General features: G+C 35.4%; 1 protein-coding gene across 1 annotated transcript in view; it reads left to right on the top strand.

Moving 5' to 3' along the window:
- Positions 1 to 21,152, top strand: part of LOC129220670 (uncharacterized) — a 29,660-nt gene extending 8,508 nt beyond the window's left edge. The window contains 3 exon segments of the mRNA XM_054855098.1: positions 15,601 to 15,856; positions 19,175 to 19,439; positions 20,614 to 21,152. Coding sequence (XP_054711073.1) covers positions 15,601 to 15,856; positions 19,175 to 19,439; positions 20,614 to 21,055 — 963 coding nt within the window. The 3' untranslated portion in view covers positions 21,056 to 21,152.
- Positions 21,153 to 23,707: the final 2,555 nt, after the last annotated feature.

The raw sequence follows: 23,707 nt of genomic DNA, 5'->3' as shown, positions 1-23,707 counted from the left end.
TTTATTTTTAATAGTTTTCATGCAATTCAAACATTAAGAATTTAAAACATGGTGCAATTTGGGTAGACATTACCGTATTACCCCGCAATAACCGGCCTGCCGGAAAAAAGCGAGGTTGACCAGCATGCCAGGAAATTCGAATCGTCCGGCATGCCTAATAATTTAAGGTTTATTTTGCAACAAAACAAAAGTAAATTTCCCCATTCAGTTTCAATCAAAAAGCAAACCATTGTAAAGAAAAAAATAAATAAATAAATCCAGAAAGTAACCATTTTTCAAAAAAATGTGTAATGCATAAATGTGTGCTTGTGATTTATTGTAGGTCATTATTAACGGATTAATTATCTGCCAATAAAGTAATCAATTCAGAAGCAATCATTGTTACGGCGATCTTTCATAATTTTTTAAAATAAATTATTTTAGGTTCTTTTTAAAGAGGTAAGTTTTGTTTTTATTTATTGTATAGCTATGGTAAATTCTTTATCACTGGTTTAGGGGCGGTAACTTACTGCTTAAATGTTTGCTTAGTTTTAATTTAATTTTTATAAAATTATTCGTTATTAAACAATATTTTGTTATTTAAATAACAAATTACAATGTTAATAAATATTTTTACAAAATAAAACTGTTTATTAAAACTAATAGTATGTGTATCGAACTCATATTCATTTTTAAACTGAACACATATTTTTATAGTATTAATTTTTTTCCCTCTAACCTCGATTTTTGCTGATCGATGCCGGAAAGTAAAGGACCAGGCAAGTGTTGTAATGCGGAGTAATAGGTACATTTTATAAGTTAAAATGGAAAAAAATCATACTTCAAAACAACAAAAAATAAGCATTTATGTGCAATAGGGAGGTTTGAAAAAATCGATTTCTTTCGTTAGTGGTTTTTGTTTACATTGCCATCCTTAGAAAAGATAGTTTTTACCGATATTAGAGTTCCCAACATATTTTTAGTACATATAATCTTAGGTAATGACGATGCACGATGTGAAACTCTTATGTCGGTAAAAGTTTTCTTTTCTAAGGATGGCAATGTAAACAAAAATCATCGCTAACGAAATATCCACTAAAACTGCCAAGACATGACTATTCGAAAGCACACAGATAAAAAATAAAGATGGCCTTTCTTGGCCATCCACAAGCCATTAGAATAGAGAATCATAGGTCCACTGTAAGAAAAAAGGGGGGACGAATCAGGGCCGCGCCGTCCCTATGTGCAAGGTCGTGCGAAGCACGACGGCGCCAGAATCAAAAAGGCGCCAAGCTCTACGAATGAAAAATGTTCCAAATGGGAGGAAAAAGTTTCCAAACCAAAAAATAAATAAATAAATAAAATTGAACTTTTCATTATATCTATAAAAGTAGCGATGAAATTATACTGCTCATTAAAACAAGCACTCCTCCTTGCTGCCTATCTATAAGAGAAAATTATTGCTTTTTTCCGTCTAAATATGCTATTCAAAACAGTAATATTTTACACTGACAACACATGATGCTAATTAATTCATACATTAGCATTTTTCTTCATATGTGAAGCCATAAATGCTATTTCGGTATTTCAATAATTTCACAAGGTTGAGCATACGAAGTAGCGCAAGAAATTTGCTATTCTCTATTTTGGTTCTTGCGGTGAATATGCTATATTATAATTCGTGGAATATGTCTTTTTGTGATTTTTAACTATTGTTCGTGGTAATTTCACTGCAGTATGTTATCATACATTAAAAACTACGGTAAGCACATTTACATATTATTTACTTGTGCGTAATATGCAAATATTGTAGACAATAATTTAGATTATGTTTTTAGTTCCGAAAAGTAACGACTTGACATTATAAACTCAATTCCTCCACCCCCTTTTTCTTCAGCTATTTCTGTATGGTACCCGCACGGCTTTGCCCATAGTAGAAAATTAAAAGGTCATTTGGTTCGCCTGTATATTTATAAATAATGGATGTTGAATTTCTCTTCTATTTGCTATATTCATTTGTATGCCCCTGTTACGATTCCACGTTATGATAATTTCGTAATTTATTCGTCCACATGGTGATAATTTTCTCGGTAAAATATTCTTAAAATTGGAAGAGAAAAAAAAAAAACAAAATCGAATTTTCAAAAAATCACTTGGAGGTGCACCCTCATGCGACAAACTAATTTTGTACCAAATTTCATAAAAATCGGCCGAACGGTCTAGGCGCTATGCGCCTCACAGAGATCCTGACAGAGAGAGATCCAGACATCCAGATTAAATTGAAGCAGTGGTTGGAAAAACTACTTTTTTTTGTAGCGAACTACAACTACAACTACTTTATTACAAATGTAGTTAACTACAACTACAACTGCTTTTTTCAAACTGTAGCAACTACAAACTACTTTTGAAAAGTAGTCGCTACTTCGCTACTTTTAAAAAAATAAATAAAAATCATACACATCGTTTGAGGATTGAAAGAAAAAATTAAAAAACTGCTTTAGATTAATCAATTGGCTCATTTCAAAGTGGAATATTCCTAAGAATTACTTATAATTTCATTCCTTTACCGAGCCAATTTGTCATTCCAAACATTTTTTACGAATATTTGCTGCAAAAAAGTATTTAAAAAGTTGAAGGAATTCATCCTTCAATTTATTAATTCTTGACAGTGAATATTTCATTCAAGAAGTGCAACTCGGCTACTTGAAAATGTAAATATTTTGATTCAGTCTTAATTTGATTAAAATTTTATATAGAAATACATATATGTACACATAAAATTGATTTAGTTGGTGAAAAACACCTTTTAAACAAAAGAGAAAATCTTCAACTTTCATTTTAGGAGTTTATTTTACAGGTACTTATATTTTGTAAGAACTAGTTAATTGATTTTGAGTTTCAAGCTGGGGTCAGGACTTGGATACGATCTCCTTTCTTACGTTACTGATAAAATGAAATAAGAGCATTTTTCAATTTTTCCTAATAACCTCAAAAATTTACAATATTTAATAATGACATTTATTTTGTTGATATATCGACACTCAATCAGTAAAAAAAAAGAAAGAAAAGAGAAATTTTAAATATATCCGAAACGGTACGAGTGCTTATGATCAAATGTTAATAAATATCCGAAATGTAACTAAAAGTGCTTACTTTACTTCAATGTGCAAGTGTCGACTCGCACGAAATGGCTAAATAGCGAGTTTTTCTCGAGTAACGGTTTTGGAGCTAACGCGAATCCCTTACCCGTAACACGAAAATTTTCGGAAGGGAATCACAAGGATTAAGTATCACCTTCTTTATTGAGTACTAGATATTAGTTCCGTGAATGGACTTTCTTTTAGCATCACGGAAAGCAAAAGTATACCACACTGTACTAGTCGAAATATCGCTTTGTTAACTTACAAATTGCCACTCCGCATCTTTTTAATTCTAAATATGAAAGTTGATGAAACATTATTTCACATAAGCGGGCTGTTTATCTAAAGTTTTAAAAGGAATGATTGAAAGTTTCTGACAACTAATGAAATTTAAAGATTTTCAATATTCTTGAACTACTAAAAAGTGCGTTGAATATAATTACTGTATCTTGTACAGTACTTTGCAGTGCTGCGTTTTATTTTTGCTACATACTATACGTACCGTACTGTTTCATTTTATGCCATTCTCTCCCATTGATTTTGTGCACCCTAACCGTATTTTTATTCAATAACAAAGCTTCTTTTCAAATACAGTAAAATTCCAGTTCTCTACGTTTAAGTTCGGAAAAATGAAGTTAAGAAATGGGTTAAAATAGTTTGTGTGTGTGTGAGGGGTGTTTACAAATTTCTAAAATAATTGGTACGGTCACAAAAAAAAAAAAAAAAATTGTATAGATACTCTTTTCCTCAACGCGAAATTTCAACCTAAGTGGGGAGTCTTGGAACGCATCCCTCGCGTAAATTGAGATTCGACTGTAAATGCCGATGACATTCATACCTTTTTGCTGAACAGGCATATTTTGCACGAAATGGAAACATTTCTGTTATCATACGTTTCTGACACTAATATTTATTGTTAGCCGACCAGGGCAGTTTAGTGTCATCCTCTACAGTAACTTCCACATTAGGAGGATATTTTGGAACAATAATCTCATTGACATCTAAAATGTTCATCCACAGGACATTCTCTGCTGACAGAAAACACAAACGGAGTACTACTTGGCAGTTATAGCTTATTCTTTTCTTTCTAAGTCATACTTTACTGAAGGAAAATATTGGGCAAATGTGAACATTTCGATGCCAAAGGGGTCTAACAGATAGAACATATGGCGTCAAAATATGTCTGATGTCAGCTCGTATTTTTCAGATTTTTTTTTTTTCGAAACTTTATTTAAAAGTAGTTTTCAGAAATCGCTACAAACTACTTTCTTTTGTAGCGAACTACTCGCTACTCTACTTTTTTTCAAAAGTAGTGCGCTACACTACAAACTACTAAAAAATGTTGCTACTACAGTAGCGTCGCTACTTGTAGCGCGCTACTTCCAACCACTGAATTGAAGAAATAGCTTTGAACAATGTGTTTGTTTTAGATGTTTATGGAAGTTCAATTTCGAAAAATTGAAGAGGAGAAAAAGAAAATTGATTTCTATTTATTTAAAAAAAAAAAAAAAAGATCGAGTAGAATCCCCGAGTTCCATCCCTCATTCTAACGTCAATAAATATATCCTATAATCACATTTTAAGGCTTCAACTTCTATAAGTTCCCGCGGGCCCCTTGTACCATTTTTTCCAATAACACCATCAAAGACCGTCTAAAATTGCGTTTTTCGAACTAAAAGTTTCAAATATTTTCCGGGGAGAACCCCCGGACCCCTCTTATTAAAAGAGATTTTTTTTTCTCAAATTGTGCCCATTAAAACTGTTTTCTAGTTGCGCCACTGCTCCTGTCGTTATGTTTTGACATTCATAAAAGTTTTATTAACTGTTCATCACTTAGAGATTAATTACATAGATATTCAAAGCGGCTTTATATAACTCAGATATTAAAATATTTTCTTCTTCCAAAACGCATTATTAGCATATCAGAGGAGCTGCTGAACTCGGAATAACTTCGAGATATGAAGTAAAAACATACACCATATTGCAAAATTAAGTATTCACACATTATATTTTTTTGTATAAATTGAATGCCAAACTTTTTTTTTTTTATATTTGTCTACAAAATCTTCTTAAAAGTATTAACTATATTTTCCTCGAACGCCAGAGCATAAAGGCGCTCAAAGGACATTTGTGCGACGGCGCCGATCAGGCTTGGCGCGGCCCTGGGACGGATAAAAGAACTGTAGAGGTAAATAATTGTTCAGGGTTCTCAAAATCCAGTACGTTTTGCATCAAGTTTTTAAATAAAGGTAAAGATGAAGGTGGATGTTAGATTTTCCCAGACAACGATACAATGGACACATTAATATGAAAGAGATTTTTTATGTCATTCCTGTTCCTGATTTCAATGGAAGGTTTTTCAAATTGTTAAATGTTTTGTTATAAAAAGCTAGTTATTTTCAATAGACGATTGTTTTGTGCTACTTTTGTGTCGTTTTAAGCCTGAAAGTTATCTTAATATTCAAAATTATGATTCTTATTAATCATTATTTCTATTATACCTACATTCAACATAAACTTGACAAAACTGAGTAACATGGTTATTAATAGCACAATTCGCTCTCTTTTTCTTTACCCAACCTCCTCATCCACGGGGTAATATGGGTACAGTGAAAATTATGTTTGTAACTTTTATGCAAACGAGCCTATAAACATGGTACTTGTAAAAAACAATTTTAGAAAGTCACAATGCGTGCAAAGACAATAAAAAAGACTGTAAAAAGAACTCGTTTTCGCGATGCTTTAATTTTCCTATTTTCGTGAGCCCGTCGCGATCGCGAAAATTTAAGCCCTGCGAAATATTTTTTTCTATCGACTTTCTGTTATGTTCATATAAAATTCACGAAATTTTAAAGTTGCCGATATCTTCATTTTCGTGAAAATTACAGCTCGCAAAAATAGGTGCTTATACAACAGTAAATTTATTACTGGACTTCAAAGTTCAAAATGGGTCATTAATATATCAAACTTTCCCTGATAGTCCCTGTCAAGGGGATTTTTATGCTCGTGTTTCGTTCCTTTCGATATGACTGTTTCAAAAGCAGCAAACTGGCATTCGTGATTCGTGCTAACTTATAGATGCTTCAGTTTCTCCAGCAAACTGGATGTTCGCCATTGCACCTAACCGGTGGTCAACCATTATTTTTGTTTTTAAAAATACTGATTTAAATTTAATCCATCTTTGTGGATGCACTAAATTTTACGGTCATATTCAATATTGTCCCACGAAAACATTGGCACATTAAAATTATTATAAAATACTATTTAACTTTCAGAACTATTTACCGCAAACAGCAGTCCAGATAAAATAGCTGAAGCAAAAATAAACTTTGAAATCCTTAATCATTGGTAGGAAACACATGAAATAAAGCCCTGAAAGTTTTAATCATAGCTTTGTATCAGAGATATTTTTGATTTTTATCTACTAAGATAAGAAAAGAAATATATAAAAGGAGGAACACACTGATAAAAATTTGCTTTCACTCCTTCATTCCACGTTGCATCACTAGCTGACATACATTGCTGAAATAAAGGTATTTGTTTTTCTTTAGAGTAATAACATGTTTCCAAAATGAAAGACCTTTTCTTTTGATATTTAGGGTACTATTTTAAGCTTTAAATCAAAGACCAATATTTATTTATTTATGTATATATACATTAGGGATCAGGGTCGGACTGTCCAGCCGACCCACGGTCCGGTGCACCATGCACCATCGAACCTGTGCATTTTTTCCCCACTCTCAAACCTGTGCGCTTTTTTTTTTTTTTTTTTTTTTTTTTTTTTTTTTTTTTTTTTTTTTTTTTTTTGCGCTTTTGAACCTGAGCGAACCTTTGGAGCCAAGGTTGGCAGACCCTACAGTTGTGACTAAACAAATAGATTAGGGTTGTGACTTAACAATTTTTTTTATTGTTTCCTGTGGTTGATGAAATTTTAAGCCTTGATTGCAAAAAAACTATTATTGTTATTAATTGTAAAAAAAAAATCTTCTCCAACACGTTCTAACTTTAGTTCACTAAATGTACTGTACAGCAACTAAAAAAAAAGACACTTCCCATTGTCATTTGTGATAAAATAGCCAATAAAATGTGCTGATAATTTTGGCAAAAAACTGCTTTAAATTATGCGTGTGAATTAGAGATTAATAGCTCAAAGAAAAAATTCCTCTTCCCCTTGCTTGAGACCTTGACGGTGTGGCTACTGATGATTTCTTAACCTTTAAAAATACACGGGAATAAAGAATATCGGACAGAGATACAAAAAAACCCAGATTTCGGACAATGGAAATAAAAACCGGGACTTTGGTGAATAAAACAGGAACTTAGAGGAACATCGGGAAGAGAATAAACCTCCATCTGTGTGCTGTACAAATTAATGTTTGTCCTAAAATATAATTATGTAGGATTTTCTTCAGGCGATATCGTTTCTATAAAAATTCTTGTTTGCCTTCAGTAACAAGGTTTTACTTGAGCAAAACTGTGAACAAAGGCTGAAAATGTACTTGTTTTTATGTATATTTTTTTTCTGCATTAAAATTCAAATTTGTCTTTGGATGTTCGCAAGCCCGGATTCGCCGATAGATCAACCTAGGCCCTGGCCCTGGCCTAGGGGCTCAAGCCGAAAAGAGTGCACGTCGTAGAGGGAGAGAAAATAAACAGCTTGCTGGGGAAAGAAAGCGACGCGTTAGTATATGGAAAAGCAAAATGTATCTAGAAAAGATTTCAACCAGCGCGATAGGCATAAAAACAGCAATTGGAGGGGGGGGGGGCGTGGTGCTTGAGTCGAGGTCCTTTTCCGGTTAAAGCATATAATTTTCAATATCTTTGATTTGAACAATAATTTCTTAGAAATACAGCTTTGACCAGAGGCGGACGGAGTCATTCAAGAGGGCGTCAACCTTGACTCTCAAAAGACGCACAAGTTTGAGGACGAAAAAAAAATGTAATCGCACGCGTTCTTGGGCGAAATGAAAAAAAAGAAAAAACAAAAAGCAAAGTTGCACAGGTTCAAGGGCGCTAAAAGAAAAAAAAAGAAAAAAAAATCCCCGGAGTCGCACAGGTTTGAGGGCAAACAAAAAAAAAACTGAAGGTGGACAGGTTCGAGGGGCGCACCGCCCCTCGGGCCGATGCGCTGGCGGCGGGCTAGTTCACCCCTGACTTTGCCTAAGTAAAAAACTTATTGGAGGTAAGTCACACCCAAGAAAATTAGTAAAAATCACAACCCAAAATGGTTCAGTTATAAAACCTTGTTACTAAAGCTATTTTTCTCTTGATTCTTTAAATTGAGTCAGTAAATATGTGTTTAGCAATTAATAATTTATTAATTCATATTTATTTATGACTGCCAATCATCAGGGGCACCGGAAGTTTTTTTTTTTTTTTTTTTTGAGGGGGGGGGGGGGAATTGTCAATTTTTCGAATGAAACTTCAAATCTTACCGAATGACAAAATACGAGCATGAACATCACGTACCAACATCTAACGAAAAGAGGAATCAGAAATTAGACATCCTTACAAACAAAAATATTATTACGTTGTCTCCGAATTTTCGCAAGTCTGTCAATTTCCTAATTCTGTTAAATAAGGAAAGGTTGGATGGAAAAGTTACCTCCCGCGGCATCCCATCGAGGCGCCTCTGGCAATATATCACCTATTTTGCACAAAATTTTCACATTAGATTGCTTTAATTCTCTACACGTACAATGCATTCCATGCAAGTTCCTAATAAATATTTTATTATACATAATTTTAGATATTTTTATTTATAATTATATCGTTTATCGATGTTTGCTTCCAACATATTATTTCGTGAGTATTTTTATTCAAAATATCATCACGAAGATTACAAAAAAATGGATAAAAATTCATGGGATGCTTCGAAACACGTTTTAAATAGAAGAAAAACTAAGGTATAGAAAGAGGCACCAGTAGTTCTAAATCTTTCTAAGGTAAAAATGAATGAAACAGATAGGTGTATCAAGAAATTTAAGAGCCATGATATTTAAATTTAAATAAAACGGAAAAAATATCACTGCTAAAGATCACCTCATTCAAAAGCGTCGAAAGTTTTTTTTTTTTTCCCTGCAGCTGAAAACGTTTGTTTTTCAAACAGACAAGAATTTAAGGGAGAAATTTGAAGATTACATTATGGAAAAACAGAAACATTGAAATACTTTTGGAAAAGAAAAAGTGGGGACAGGATGTTTTACCACATATTTTTTTAAATAAAAAAGATTGCGAACAAAGCAAGATAAAGGGAGGGAGGTGTTTTCTGAGCAAAACACCATCTTTTTACTTCACCAAAGGTAGCCTAATATTGTTTTTTTATAACTTTAATTTCATAAAAATTTCAGAGGAAATTCCATGAACCCGCTCCCATTATTATTTTCAAAAATTACCTAAACTTGTTTTTTTTTTTTTTTTTTTTTTTGAGTGCTCTTACCGATCCCCGTCTCTTCCCAGCACTTTGAAGATTATCTAAAATTTCAAAAATTTTCCTTTTTCAAAAATTTTGATGCATCATGTATCCCAGGGATCAAGTATCCCCAGTCTCCCCTATCATGTGCATTTTTGTAACATTTACGGGATGCTTATGGTGACGCGGGCCTCTCGCAATCGCGACACAAAATTTAGCATTCAACTCAAAAGTGAAAAACAGAAAATAAAGAAAACAAAAGCAACTGATCAAACTTTAGTTCGATTACCGGGAGTTCTCTTCTTTCGTTTTTAGCCAATGCCTAAAAACCAGAAAAGCTGATCTGGGCTGATTGAGGCAGCTAAGTTTTTCTCAAACAGCTGCAACGCCGAAGAACCGGGAGAGTATATCTATAATATTCATATTTATTGCGCTATCTTTTTTTTTTTCTTAAATTCCAGTGTCTGCATTCTTTTTATGCTTGTTTTAGTTCTCTTAAATTGTTCATGCATTTGTTCTTTGTAAATTAGGTGCATTATATGTTATCTGATTTAATTTAGTTTATTTGATTGCACATACAGATATTACTTTACTTTTATGTATGTATGTATGTATACACTTGCGTGTTTGTATAAAGCTTAAAAAAAAGCAAAATAAACAAAAATAATTGAAATACCAAAAGAAAAATGATGTAAGGCAACAGCGAGTAAACAGCTGTCTATATTTGGAGGATTGTAATTGAGTTCAAAACAAATAAGTAATTGAGACTAATTTGTAACAGTTATTGCTATGATTTCATGTGGAAAAAGTGGAAAGATGGAAGTGGTAATGTTTTGCCGGGTTTTGCATTTCCCTCTATTTCATCTTCTTGTACTTTCTCTTTAAAAGCTTAATTTGCCATTTAATTGATCTTACGTACTCATTTAATTGACATGTTGTATTCATAAGCAATCCGAAATGAGCATTTCCCCCCTTTTTTAATGGCATTACACTGTTCTTGCATTGATAGTTTTTGTTCTGCCGTATCCGGTAGTGACAAATTAGGATCTTTTATGATGCTTTTCGCGTTTATTTACTTCTTCATTCGATTGCGACTTGAAAACCAGTAGTTTATGTGATTTATCCCAATTTACAGTGCCATATCTTTGAGAAGTTTTTATTTTTTATTTTATTTTCTTAGCAATTTCTTCCTTTTGTCGAATGTGGATTCATTGTTATGGCTTTCACCATTGTAGCAAACGTTGCTCATTATTTTAACACCGAATACATGATAAAAATGAAATAAATGCCGAATGCATGATAAATTATCAGAAGTTTTAATTGAGTGTATTTCAAGACGTGAAAATACTCCTTGAGATCTTTTGGAGGGATGAAATTCATTTTGCAGGAATGAAATATACGAAAACAGTGAAGACCGTTACAGAAATACATTCTATAAAAAAACTAACTTTCTAAAAATGAAATGGGGGATGTCAGAAAAGAGATGTGTGAACCATTTTATTTTTTAGCAACTAGAAGATTGGATTATTCAAGCTGTAAAAATCAAATAAAAAAAGATCAAGTTTTAAAAATCTCAGCCGCTTTTTCTCCTATCTTCCATGATATTAAATTTTCATTTAAAAAAAACCAAACGTGAGAATAGTTTTGACTCAATTTTTGAGGCTTGTTTCTGATTTTCATTGGGTGAAATTGGGTGTGTTGAATTGAAAACAAGTGGGGTCACTTGTAGCGGCCTTGAATATATTGGCACCGTTATTGCACATTGGGCGACCAATATGTACCTCTTGACCAGGTTTGTGAGAGTACTAGTTGCCAGAGCGGCTAGATTAGCCGCCTTAGGCAACCGCCTGCGGCGGCTTATGAAAATTGATGCATACCGTCTTTGGCGGTGTACTGGGATTTATTGAACACTGCCTTCGACGGTGTACTTTTGGGGCTTCGCCCTTTCTCTCCAAATGCGGCGGTTCATTAACTAGTGAACAGCACAATTATTTTTGGCGCAGTGCGTCTCTAAAACCATTCCATTCAAAATCTTTGGCTTTACCATTTACTTGAATCATTCAATAAGTTCCGCTTTAAACAGAAGAAGAGGAAGGAAATACAAGCCGCACAAAAAGAGACCCTAGTTTGTCTGAAGCAAGAAAGACATAACTTTGGAAAAAGAAGAATTGAAGGAAGGATTTGGCAAAGTGCCAGCTTTCGTATCTTGTACTTTCCTTCGGGCTGTAGAAACGTCGTACACACGCTGTAGAATTTACGTTCCAATTACTATCCCCTCGAATTATAGTCGTAGAAAAACGAAAACTGCCTAATGATGTCTAAAAAATTATGAATCAATCGATACCTGGTTCGATGCTCAATTTTCTGTCGTTCACCAGTAGTACAGTGCAATTAGACATAAACCTCAACATCCAAAGTTAAAGTTTCCCTTCAACTCCAAATTGTTGTATACTGTCCACATATTGATCGGTAAAAAGTTACACCGTTTTCAGCGTCGGGTTTTGGGGGGAGGGGGGAAGAAGTTTGTAAATTAGTAGTTTTATCAGTTTTTCGGAAATATTTAGACAACTATGGGGTTTAGTGCAAAAAGTGCAATATACAAAATAATCTACACTAAATTACGAACAAAATGATCCTAAGCATTATTTTGTTAAGTGAACGGTTCCAGAGTTACAGTGGGTGTAAAAGTAGAAAATTTTCGCATTTTTAAGAATTTTTAGGAAAAATGAAATTACAACTACTACGTTGACAGAAATAACTAAACAATTTTAATAAAAAGTGATATTGTACAGTCGTATTGTAGTCTAAAAGAAGCTGAGAGGCACCACATGGGGTTAGTCTTAGATCCCACTAGGTTTGACCTACCCTCATCGAGTTTCCTAAAATTGTTGCCTTATACGAAGAGTAAAAGTTGTAAATAAAACGTGAAAGTAAGAATTTCTACCTCTTTCACGTGAACTAATCAGGATTGCCAGGGGTTTGAAAGGTGTCTGAAAATGAGTAATTTACCCTCATCGAGTTTCAGAAAATCGCTACCATGAATGAAGAGTAAAAAATGGAAATAAAACGCTAAACTAAGGTTGTCTACGTTTTTCGGTTCCCCAATCAAGATTGTCAGGGGATAAAAGGTTTCCAATGAGGTAGATAATTTACCCCTCATCGAGTTTCCGGAAATTGTTATCATAAATGAAGAGTAAAAGCTGTAAATAAAACTCTAAAGTAAGGTTGCCTATCTTTTTCCTGTCCCTAAGCAGGGCTACCAGAGACTAAAAAGTGCCCAAAAATGAGTAATTTACCTTCATCGATTTTCCAAAAATTGTTGTCATAAATGAAGAATAAAAGCTGTAAAGAAAACGGGAAAGTAAGGTAGCGTGTGTGAACTAATTAGGGTTGCCAGAGTCTAAGAGGTGCCCAAAAATGGGAAATTTACCCTCATCGAGTTTCCACATAAAATATATAAAACAAATGTAAGTAAAAATATTACAAAACCGATGGTATAGGGTTGCCTAAGCAAAAGTACTCCAATCATAGGGTTGCCGCTATTCAAAGTTTCAATATTGAAACTTCGATTCAATCAAACAATTGACTAAATCGATGTAACTATCAACTTAAGTGAATTTGTAGCTAACGCTAAGAACAAAATGGGCCTTATTTCTGTCCTTACAATGCACTTGAGAAGAGGCGGTTGCGCAGTTCATCAAGCATCAGGTAACGTTGACTTATTAATAGTTTTAAAAGTTATTGGTGAAGCTAAGAATGGAGTTGAAGTTTGTGTGATTGGTGATGATACGGATTTAGTAGTCTTGTTGACTGTTCACACACCATCAGAAAACAAATTGAAAATGGTGGTACCAAAGAAAGGCAATCATCAGGAAAAGGTGTACACTACTTCGGACATTCAGCGAGACATTGGAGATATGAAAGGTGTACTCTTAGCAATGTATGCCTTCACAAGATGTGACACTGTATCATCTATCTACATGGGAAAAATTTCACCGTATAGAAAAGTGCAAGCCAACAACGCTCTTCGTACGAAGCATCTAGTCTTTAACGATCCCAGTGCAGTGGCTGACGGATGGAGAAGAAATAAAATGGAGGGAGTGAAGACTTTCATTCCTGAAACCAAGGCCCCAAGTCACGTGATGGATTTTAAAGCAAAGTATTGGAATAAATCTGTTCTCTTTCGCTTGTTTCACGCAAAATGTGCCAACCATTTGTCATTGTTGACTCACATGACTTGGGGTCTTCGAGTCAGATTTTGCTAAGCCTATGATTGGACTTGTTTTCTCCATTTTAATTCCTGATTTAAGGGCTGACGCAAGAAAGTATTTCCTTCTTGCGATGTTTGGAGCCAAGAATACTGAATATCTACATAGTTTTCGCTACCAGTGTTACTTGCAGGCTATTGCAAAGCAGCCCATATATTCATTGTTCAAGTTGACTGCACTACCCATCACTTCAGCAGCTTCCAAGCAGCATTCATATAGAACATAACACCAGGTCCATTAGTGGCTGGATGAGAAAAAGAATGCTCCAGTGGGGGAGGAAGAAGATTAGTGAACACCTGAAACCACAATTACAGCAATGCGTTCTGCAGCTCCCCAGGAATTACTTTCTTTCATAGTGTACGTTTGCAAAGACGAATGCGTCCGTAACTGCGAGTGCAGAAATAGTGGTCTAATCTGCTCAAGCATAAGCAGTAATTGCTCAGGTTTAGGATGTATTCACAGGGACACTAATATCATAGACGAAGATGTAGAAGAGGACGGTGCTATGTTTGAAGAGGATTGAATGCTGGTGAATACCTTTTATTACACACAGTATGTCGCATTTAACGTTCTACATTTTAATTAAATATTAGTACTGAACTCAGTTTATGAACTTCAAAAAGTTTAATAGAATATTGTTGTAATATACAGACAAATATGCCTATTTTCCAAAGAAAAAACTTCAAAAGCTGCACTTATAAAAATGTTATCATTAAAAATGATATAATTATAAACCATAATTGTTATGCACATTTTTATATCTTAAAATCATCTATGTTGAAAATATATTCATTCTTACTGCGACATTGTCTAGAGAAAGTTCGAGTTTCTCCGTGTCGCTGATTTATATAGTCACGCGGCCAATGAAATACTCTTTTCCCTTAAAAGTAGAGCCCCTTGAGTCGGTGGTGAGGTTGTCGTTCCCTCAAGGGCTTATCACAAACACACCGGCCCCAAAAATCGTAATTTGCTTTTACAAAACACAATTCATACAAAAAATTAGTTTCCTTAGTGATAATGAATATTTTTTTCGAAAAATCTAAAAAAATACCAAATTTTTTTATTTTTACACCCTCTGTAACTCTGGAACCGTTCACTTAACAAAATAATGCTAAAGACCATTTTGTTCGTAATTTAGTGTAGATTATTTTGTATATTGCACTTTTTGCGCTAAACCCCATAGTTGTCTAAATATTTCCGAAAAACTGATAAAATTACTAATTTACCTGCTTCTCCCCCCCCCTCCCCCCAAAACCCGACGCTGAAAACGGTGTAACTTTTTACCAAACAATATGTGGACTGTATAGAACAATTTGGAGTTGAAGGGAAACTTTTACTTTGGATGTTGAGGTTAGGCCTTTTTTTGGTCTATTTGCACCGTACTACAGGAGTAGCAATGAAATAGATAGATACATAGATACCACAACTTTTAATAATATATTAGATACTCGTCAGAAATGGCATCCTCTTCAAAGACGTTTCAAACGTTCTAATAAATCCATCGTACTTTGGAATGAATCACCTTTCTGCTTCTGGACATAAACCGAGAAAAATATGCTATTCAAAAACAGAAAGCGTTAGCGTACTCGAAGAAAAATGCCACCAGCATACTTACTCAATTAAAAAATAGAAAGTAAAATTTCCCGACAAATAACATTCTGCGATGATAACTGAACGCTGTATTTAAAAAAAGCAATCCAGCACTTGCAACTTTTTCTTCTCAATAAAGAAATGAACTCCATTACCTTCAGGTCTTATCTTATCTGATCTCGACTATATGCATCATACTTTTTTATTCCAGACGCTGACAATGGCAGAAACTCCAGGCGCTCCACTTTCACAAATTGTGGAAGGTTTGCGGATACCCGCAATGTTTTCGGCGGATGCCTTTCGTTCCGGTATGCATTACAAGCCCCGCAACGACGACGTCATCATCGTTACCTACCCAAAGTGCGGAACCACCTGGACTCAGCACATAGTCGACCTGATTTATCGTCATGGCGAGAAACCGACTTCTTCACTTGTCACACACGTGACACCTTTTCTGGATGTTGCAGGTATAATTTCATTCATTACTTTTGAGTGTGGTCAGCTGGGGTAAATTAAAACCAGGGGTGGATGAAGGAAACAAACTGTATTGCCATACTTGTGGTGGTTTTTGAAATTAAATTTTTATGTATGAAGAAAGGCTGGGCAACATGCGGAAGAAATTCTCACCAAAAAAAACCATACGATAGTGTAATCAGGAGTGTCCATCTGAGGGGTCCAAGTTTAGCGAGTTTTCGTGAGAAATGGAAGGCATCTTCTCACAAGCTTTTCAGATGCAGACGGTGAAGTCACGTAGTACCTTCAATTTCTCGAGAAGTCTTAAATTCGACAACTTTTCTGAAAATTTCCACAGACATTAAGATCCTGTAACGGGAGGACTAGTGCAAATAAATTTGTAACTCAGAGCCAGAATGACGGCAAGTCTAAAAATTCCGATTTCCCGTTTATTAGTGCATTGTATGTAAAAGCCTATTCCACATCGAACCATGTGAACGTCATTCTTGAAAAAAAAAATATTTTCAATTTTTTTTACAGGGTTAAAAGAGCGCGCATCCCATTCTTTGCATACGCCAGAAAAAAAGTTCTTCTTCTCTTCTGTAAAATTACCATAGTGTGACTTAACGTCCTTCTGGCTCTGAGGTATAGAATTTATGCGTCGAAACATGTCTCAAACTGCTCTTTTGATTGCAACCTTTTTGAGTTTGTTTTTTTTTTTTTTTGTTTCATTGTTGCACTATTCGTATGGTTCTCTGGTGGACGTTCGACGGATTTCTGAACAGTTTGTGTAGGCGTCATCATTATTTGAAGATGACATTGTGGAAAAAGTTGTTTACCTAAGTTGAGTGATCTAACAGTTTCCTCTCAAGCAGATCTAAGAAACGGACTTCAACTGTTTTAATTTTCATGTGGAATGTTACAAAAAACACTTACAAATAACCCTACCCAAGTGTGAATCACCGATTAAAATAAAACTTTGCGCATCGATAAAACACTTAAAAATATTGAACCCGTATTTTTTTTTCTATCAGCATTCAGATAGTAGAGGGTACAATACGTTCTTTTATTTTAAACTTTTGATAACATGCCCTGAACAGAGTTCAAACTATGCATAACCAAGCACTCCGCCTAATAACAGGAGCCGTGAAATCAACACCACTGGATGCATTGTTTTTATTTACTAATTTCAGATCAATAAAATCATACATAGAGGAGAAAACTCTACTTTTATTTGAAAAAATGCAAAGAATACCATTTAGAAACGAATGGAACCGGAGTTGCACTCGAGATCTCTCAAAACGCAAAAGGGGTTTGTGCAGTTTGCGCTTGAGACAAACCGAACGTATGACATCAATTCTAACCTACAGTCGCTCCCTTTACCAACAAACCCATGCGAATATGAACCAGTGAATTATGATTTAAATTTGATACAGGCTGTTTTAAAGAGTGAGACCGATCAAATAGTTCTCAGGGCCATTGCTCTGGAGACGATCTATACTAACCCGAAAGTGAATGGATACATATCTATACCGATGGGTCAAGAGGAGCAGACCATATAAATGCAGGTGCAGGCGTCTACAGTGAGCACTTTTCTTTTTCTATTCCTGTTGGTAAATATGCCTCTGCATTCGATGGAGAGGTAAAAGCTATACACCTGGCTCTAGATCAGTTGAAATACCGTGATTTTAAACTTAAGAAATGTGTCGTCCTATCGGATTCTCAAGCGCTATGGAGGCGATAGCATCGATAAAGAGCTGCAAATCGCAGGAAATTTCTGAATGTTGCAGTTTCATTAACGATCTGGTGAAGAAGAATATAAAAGTGGTGTTGCAGTGGATCCCTGCACATTGTGGGATTAGAGGAAACGAGATAGCTGATGCTCTGGCCAAGAGGGGGTCTGCGGTTCAACTACCAAATGAGCCAGTCCCATACAATGCAATAAAGTTATATATGAGGAAAAAATCAAGAGTTTTTTTTGGCAAGACCTAAAAGCTAGAAGTAACCACTAAGTTTGGTTTATAAACCGTGATTTTGTCCCTTCAGCACCAAGAGCAGAGTCAGTAGCTTTGTTTCGACTTTTAACTGGCCATGACTGCTTACCAAAACACTTTCACCGCTTGAGGATTGTCAAGAGTCCCAATTGTCCCCTTTGCAATTCAAGCGAAGAAATGGACATTCATCACCTGCACACTTGCACCCAGCTTTTCAGACTTAGCCTGTGTGACCGTTATTGGGAAGCAAGAGAGCGTATCGGCAGCTAAATATTTCACTCCATTGTTCCTGTATTGTTCCTTGTTCTGTGTATTGTGTTTGCTTTTGCTATTTTGTTATTTGTAAACTTTTCTTGCTGCCAGCCATTGGAAATTTTAAAAAAATTTAAATTTTAAATACAAAAATTCAAATAATGATTGACAATTTGAAAAAATTAAACAAACTTAAGTTGACGTGTTTCAGGATTTTTCTGAAAATACAATTTGTAGTGGTAAACCTTTGGGTGAATGGAAACAACTAAGCTTGTAGTTATTTCCATATTTTCGGAAAATTAGCATTTCTTGTAAATTATACTCGATGTACTTATGATGAAAAGATAACATTAAAGGTTTCTTTCAAAGTCTTGCATGGGAAGAATATGGTGATCTTTTCAGGAGCATGCTGCTTCTCTAAGTCTTGGAGTCTAAGAACTACTTTGAGCATTTTGAAAGTGTTATTTGAGTCTTTAGAATGGAATAATATCTGTGTTAAAGCACGCCGGTATGGAAGATTTCTGCTGAGCCGTTTACGTCTCATTTAGTATTTTATGCTTTATCGAACAAAACAGTAATTTGAAAATTTAGGGACGAAATTTCATCTATTTGCTTTATGTTTTTGCTACTGTTGCACCCTTATATACGTCACTTCAAAAATATTAATAATTAGTTTTCTCAATCAATAAAATTCCGGAAAATTTTCAACTATCGAAGCATTTCTTAAGATAAACCAGCACGTTGTTTGGACTAGCACTTGATGTCTCGAGTTCGACAGAACTGGGCTGATAACTCAGAGCCTTAGGCTACATACATATGTATATAATAAGGCTCTGATAACAGAACGAATTCATTTACGTTTGAATTAAAAGGAGAAAAACTCTTCTTTGGGCTAAATACTAATAACTATTACTGAGTAAGCAAACCGAGTTTCCTCATCCACATTTTTTTTTACCAAATGAAATAGTTTGATCTTTTGATATCGGTATCATCCAATCAGAGCCATATTTTGTTCAGAATAGCAAATAAGATGCAACTGCATTAAGGTTTATTTTCTCTGACATCACGTTCTGTGCATTTGTCTAGGTGCCGAAGGAGCCGAGAAAGTGCCACGCCCGGGACCATTGAAGTGCCACTACCCTTTCCACATGGTTCCATGGTCTGATGACGCCAAGTACATCTACGTCACTAGGAACCCTAAAGATGCCTGCGTCTCTTTCTATCATCACACGAAGAATATTCCTGGGCATGCATTTGCTGAAGATTTCAACACCTTCTTCGAAATTTTCATTGCTGGAAAGGCTGACTATGGAGATTATTTTGATCATCTTCTTGAGTGGTATAAGCACAGGTAAAGATTATTTTACTCCAAGTCAAAAATGCATGTGAATTTTTTTTTTTTTATTGCTTATCATTCTTACTTGAACAAAAATGATGTTCTGACTTTTCAAATTACCAAGACAAGATTAAGTTTAGCTCGTTGTTTTAATATTAATTAAAAGGACAAATTTTTGTCCCCATGGTTACAAATCGCTTGCGTGTATTTAACGATTAGCTTAAGAATAAAACTTAACTCTGTGAACAGTCCATCGGCCTCAGCAAGCGGGACCACGCTTGGAAGGTGACGTCTAGTATGTCCTACACACACACACACATGCCTAAACACACATGCCTACACTACCCACGTACACACACGCGCGCCTGTACACACACACATATGGTTATTCACCTACCTGCTTGCACACACACGCACACGCACTTTTGCACAGTGCACACGCGCCTCACACGCCTAAACACACAACACCACACACCTACACACACACACACACATGCCTGCACAACGTGACTGACTGATTATGTTGTTCGTGACTGCGAACAACATAATCTAAAATTAAAATTTTCTTTTTGTTTCTTTTTTTAGTCATTCTGTAGTAATCTGCTCAGAAATATGTTATGAAATGATTTCTTTGTCCAAAACACCGAACATATTTGACCGCTGCGTTGAGAGGTACAACTTCTCCCCCTCCCCCCAGTTTCTCTTGTCATTTCCACAAAGTGAGCTGTTCAAAATGCCTTTGATTTGGAAAGGAGGTCTTAGTGTCTTCACAGTTTTTTAATCATAGAGTAACATAGAAGCTAATTTTAAAGAGCTTTAGATAGTAAAAAATTAACTTACGAGTTGAAATGAAACCCAAAAATGGGAAAAGTAAGTACAATAATTCAGTTTTCTAGTGCTGATCTTATCGTTTATGTGTTAAATATATAGGGGAATGTAAAAAAAATGCACGCAGGCGTTTGATCCCCATCCTATCGCAATTCTGGATTGCGAAAAACATGCAATTTGAATTTAAAACGTTAAAATTCAAATAAATGCTGAATGTGATAAACCTTTTCCTTTAACTTAATTCATTCAAGAGTAAAACCAGTTTTAAAATATTTTAGCGTGGTTGTATGAAATGAACGTTTTGGAACTTTTTAGAAAAAGAAAAACATTTTTATACATTAATTCTTCTTACTTTTTTCAGGGACCTTCCGAACGTACTTTTTATGACGTACGAAGAGATGAAACAAGACATTAAAGCAGCAATTTTAAAAATTGCTTCTTTTATGGACGATAAACTATACGCCGAGCCCCTCCGTAATGATCCGGAAAAACTAGAAAATGTTGTTAAGTACAGTAGCGTAAAGCACATGAAGGAAACGGTGAATAAAGCAATGGATGAAATGTTTAACATGCCAAAGGAAGAAATATTGAAATCGAACATGCCAGAGCCAATGAAAAAGCTGATAGCATCTCAGAAGACCGACGAGAAACGAAAGCCTAATCCAAGTAACTTTGTTCGTAAAGGAATTGTGGGCGATTGGCGCAACCACTTTTCCGAAGAACAAAGTAAACGCATGGATGAAAAATTTGCTGAAAGAACAAAAGGCACTGAGATTGCAAATTGGTGGAAGGAATATATGTAAGGTAGTCAAAGTTTTGCTGAGTGTAATTAATAATTTTTATTTAACGAAAATCTCCATACTCTTTCTAACAATAAAGATTAAAACTTTTTCTATATTATTTACTAGTTTTTACCCGCGATTTCGCTCGCGTTGATGTTGATTTTGTCAATCGATTCAAGTTAATGGATAACACAGGCAGAGGTTAAATAGCTACAAAAGCACACACATACACACTATCATGAAAAAGTATAAGAGTGAAGTTGACACGAACAATTCTTTAAAATTTCCATACGAACAAGGTCAATTGTTCTCAAATAAACTCGGCATTTCCCTTCCACCCCTATCCCCATCAGATGGTGCCCGCTACGCCGGCTATCTAAATTATAGCTTCTTTCCGGAGAAAGGAACAGAGATCACATGACATAAGTCCATCCTGAATGCAGTTGAATGAAGATCTCCGTCAGGAATAAATCCGAAAATCCTCATCGCAAAAGATCCAATAGTATGAATAAAACATCCTTTAAAATGAGAACAATATTCTCCATTGTCGCTATTAAATTAAGCATATTTGTCCCAAAAAATTCTACTTAGCTTTATCAATCCTTAAAAACACAAAAAACCATTAAACGTCAGATAAAAATTCATTCATCTCTTACGAGCTTTGAAACCTTGGATGAGCTTGCGAGCGTTTGTGTTTGCTTGTGTGTATAGGGTAAACGGTATAGTTGTTGGTCTTCATGTAGTTATTAGCAATTTATCTTTGATGCTGAGAAACAAGCAACCCTCTGGTCAATATCTAAGTAAAAATATGAAACAACAGCATGTAAAGTAAGTGTTGAAAACATTGCAATAGAATTTCGCTTGGGAGATTGGTTTCTTTGTGATTTCTTGGCATTAGAACAGAAATAAATCATTTTCTTACGTAAACGTTTACTGCAGATCTTTCATATGATATTTTGGAAAGAATGTAATCTATATATACCTTCACAGTTACTAAAATCCTGTATAATGCACTGCTTGCTGGGATGCCTAATAAGCAGATTTGAAGTGCAATGTAGTAACATCTTCGTATAACCAAAACATTTAGTTGCGACCATTGACTGTGTCAGTGATTTCGAAAAAGTATAGTAACTGCCCCCACTTACAGTTTTAACGTTGATTCGACGGAAATCTCACTAAATATTGCCCGTTTTCCAAACTGACACTGGATTTGGCATCTCCTATTTGTCACCGAAAGTGTCTCCAACTTGGCGATATATCGCCAGCTGGTTAAGAAAAATTTGAAACCAAAAGCTTGGCATCATATCGCTATGTTGTCAGAAAAAAATGGCAAGAAAAAGCTTGGTGATATCTCGCCAACTGTTTCCAATTTATGACATTACCTCTTTCTGCATTGACAGAGCTGCGGGTAGGGTAGCCTTGATAAACAGAGGACTCGGATTCGAAAGGTTCATGAAGAGCTATACGTTGCTAAACACCTACCGAGATCGCGCGGTGTCGGCCTTTGTGAAATCCGAGGGTACGAAAGCCCAGGGGTCAGTAGCTAGCAATTACCTCTGGTGCTGGGTACTAGAAACTTTCTTTCGCTTTCAGTGCTATGGCAAAGTTATGAGGGCTCAGTGACGCACGTTCGCCGTTGAATTTAAACATGAGGGTCAGTCAATAAATAACAAGGCAGATGCAATAAAACAGACTCATTCGACATTCTTCAAAATTACTGACCGAAATTCTTTAAACACTTATCCCTCTGGGAAATTAGTCGCATAATTGCGTGCTCATAAAAGTCTTTTGGCTGCTGCTGAGTCAATTACGCACGCACTCCTTTACTTCATGGTCCGAATGAAACCGTTCTCCCCAAAGTCCAAAGTGCCTTCTCGAGTTTCCCAAAGATGTGGGATCATATAGGAATAGGGGTGTGGTTCAAGACTTCTGACTTAAATTTCAGCAAAAGTTCCTCAGTAGCATTCTCTGTCTGTAGTCTAGCGTTATCATGCAACAGGATGACAGCATGTGAAAGTTTACCGGAACCACACACAAGCAATGCAAGAAGGAACTTTTGCGGAAATTTAAGTGGGAAAACTTGAACCACACCCTTTATAGTCCAGAGCTATCCCCATATGTTCCCACATCTTTGAGGAACTCAAGAAGGTACTTCGAGGACAGCGATTTCATTCAGACGATGAAGTAAAGGTTTGCGTGCGTAATTGGTTCCAGCAGCCGCCAAAAGACTTTTATGAGCACGGAATTATGAGACTTACTTCCGAGAGGGATAAGTGTTTAAGCAATTTCGGTCAGTATTTTTGAAAAAAGTCGAATAAAATCTGTTTTATAGCCTCTGCTTCTTTGTTTATTGACTGATCCTAATCCTATAAAATAAATTAATTAAATTAGAAGGTGCAGGGATTGCTGGGGTGCCAAGTCTGCATTGACATCGACGTCTATTTTTCAAAAAAGCATGTTAAAACCCCTCTTAGAACATCAGAATGCAACCAAAATTTTAGGTGCATAACTCAACTCTATGAAGACCTTACATTCGAAATTTCAACTTTCTTCTGCATTTCGTTCTTGATTTATGCGAGGTACATACAAACGAACGTACAGAAGTCACGAGCTAACTTGTGATTATGAACTCGGAGATGCAGAAAATGGAAATTTCGGTTGGGGGAGGGGGAC

Source organism: Uloborus diversus, chromosome 4, assembly GCF_026930045.1.
Source record: "Uloborus diversus isolate 005 chromosome 4, Udiv.v.3.1, whole genome shotgun sequence".
Classification (NCBI taxonomy): domain Eukaryota; kingdom Metazoa; phylum Arthropoda; class Arachnida; order Araneae; family Uloboridae; genus Uloborus; species Uloborus diversus.
Note: the sequence above shows the minus strand (reverse complement) of the source record. Positions and strands in the feature narration are given on the sequence as shown.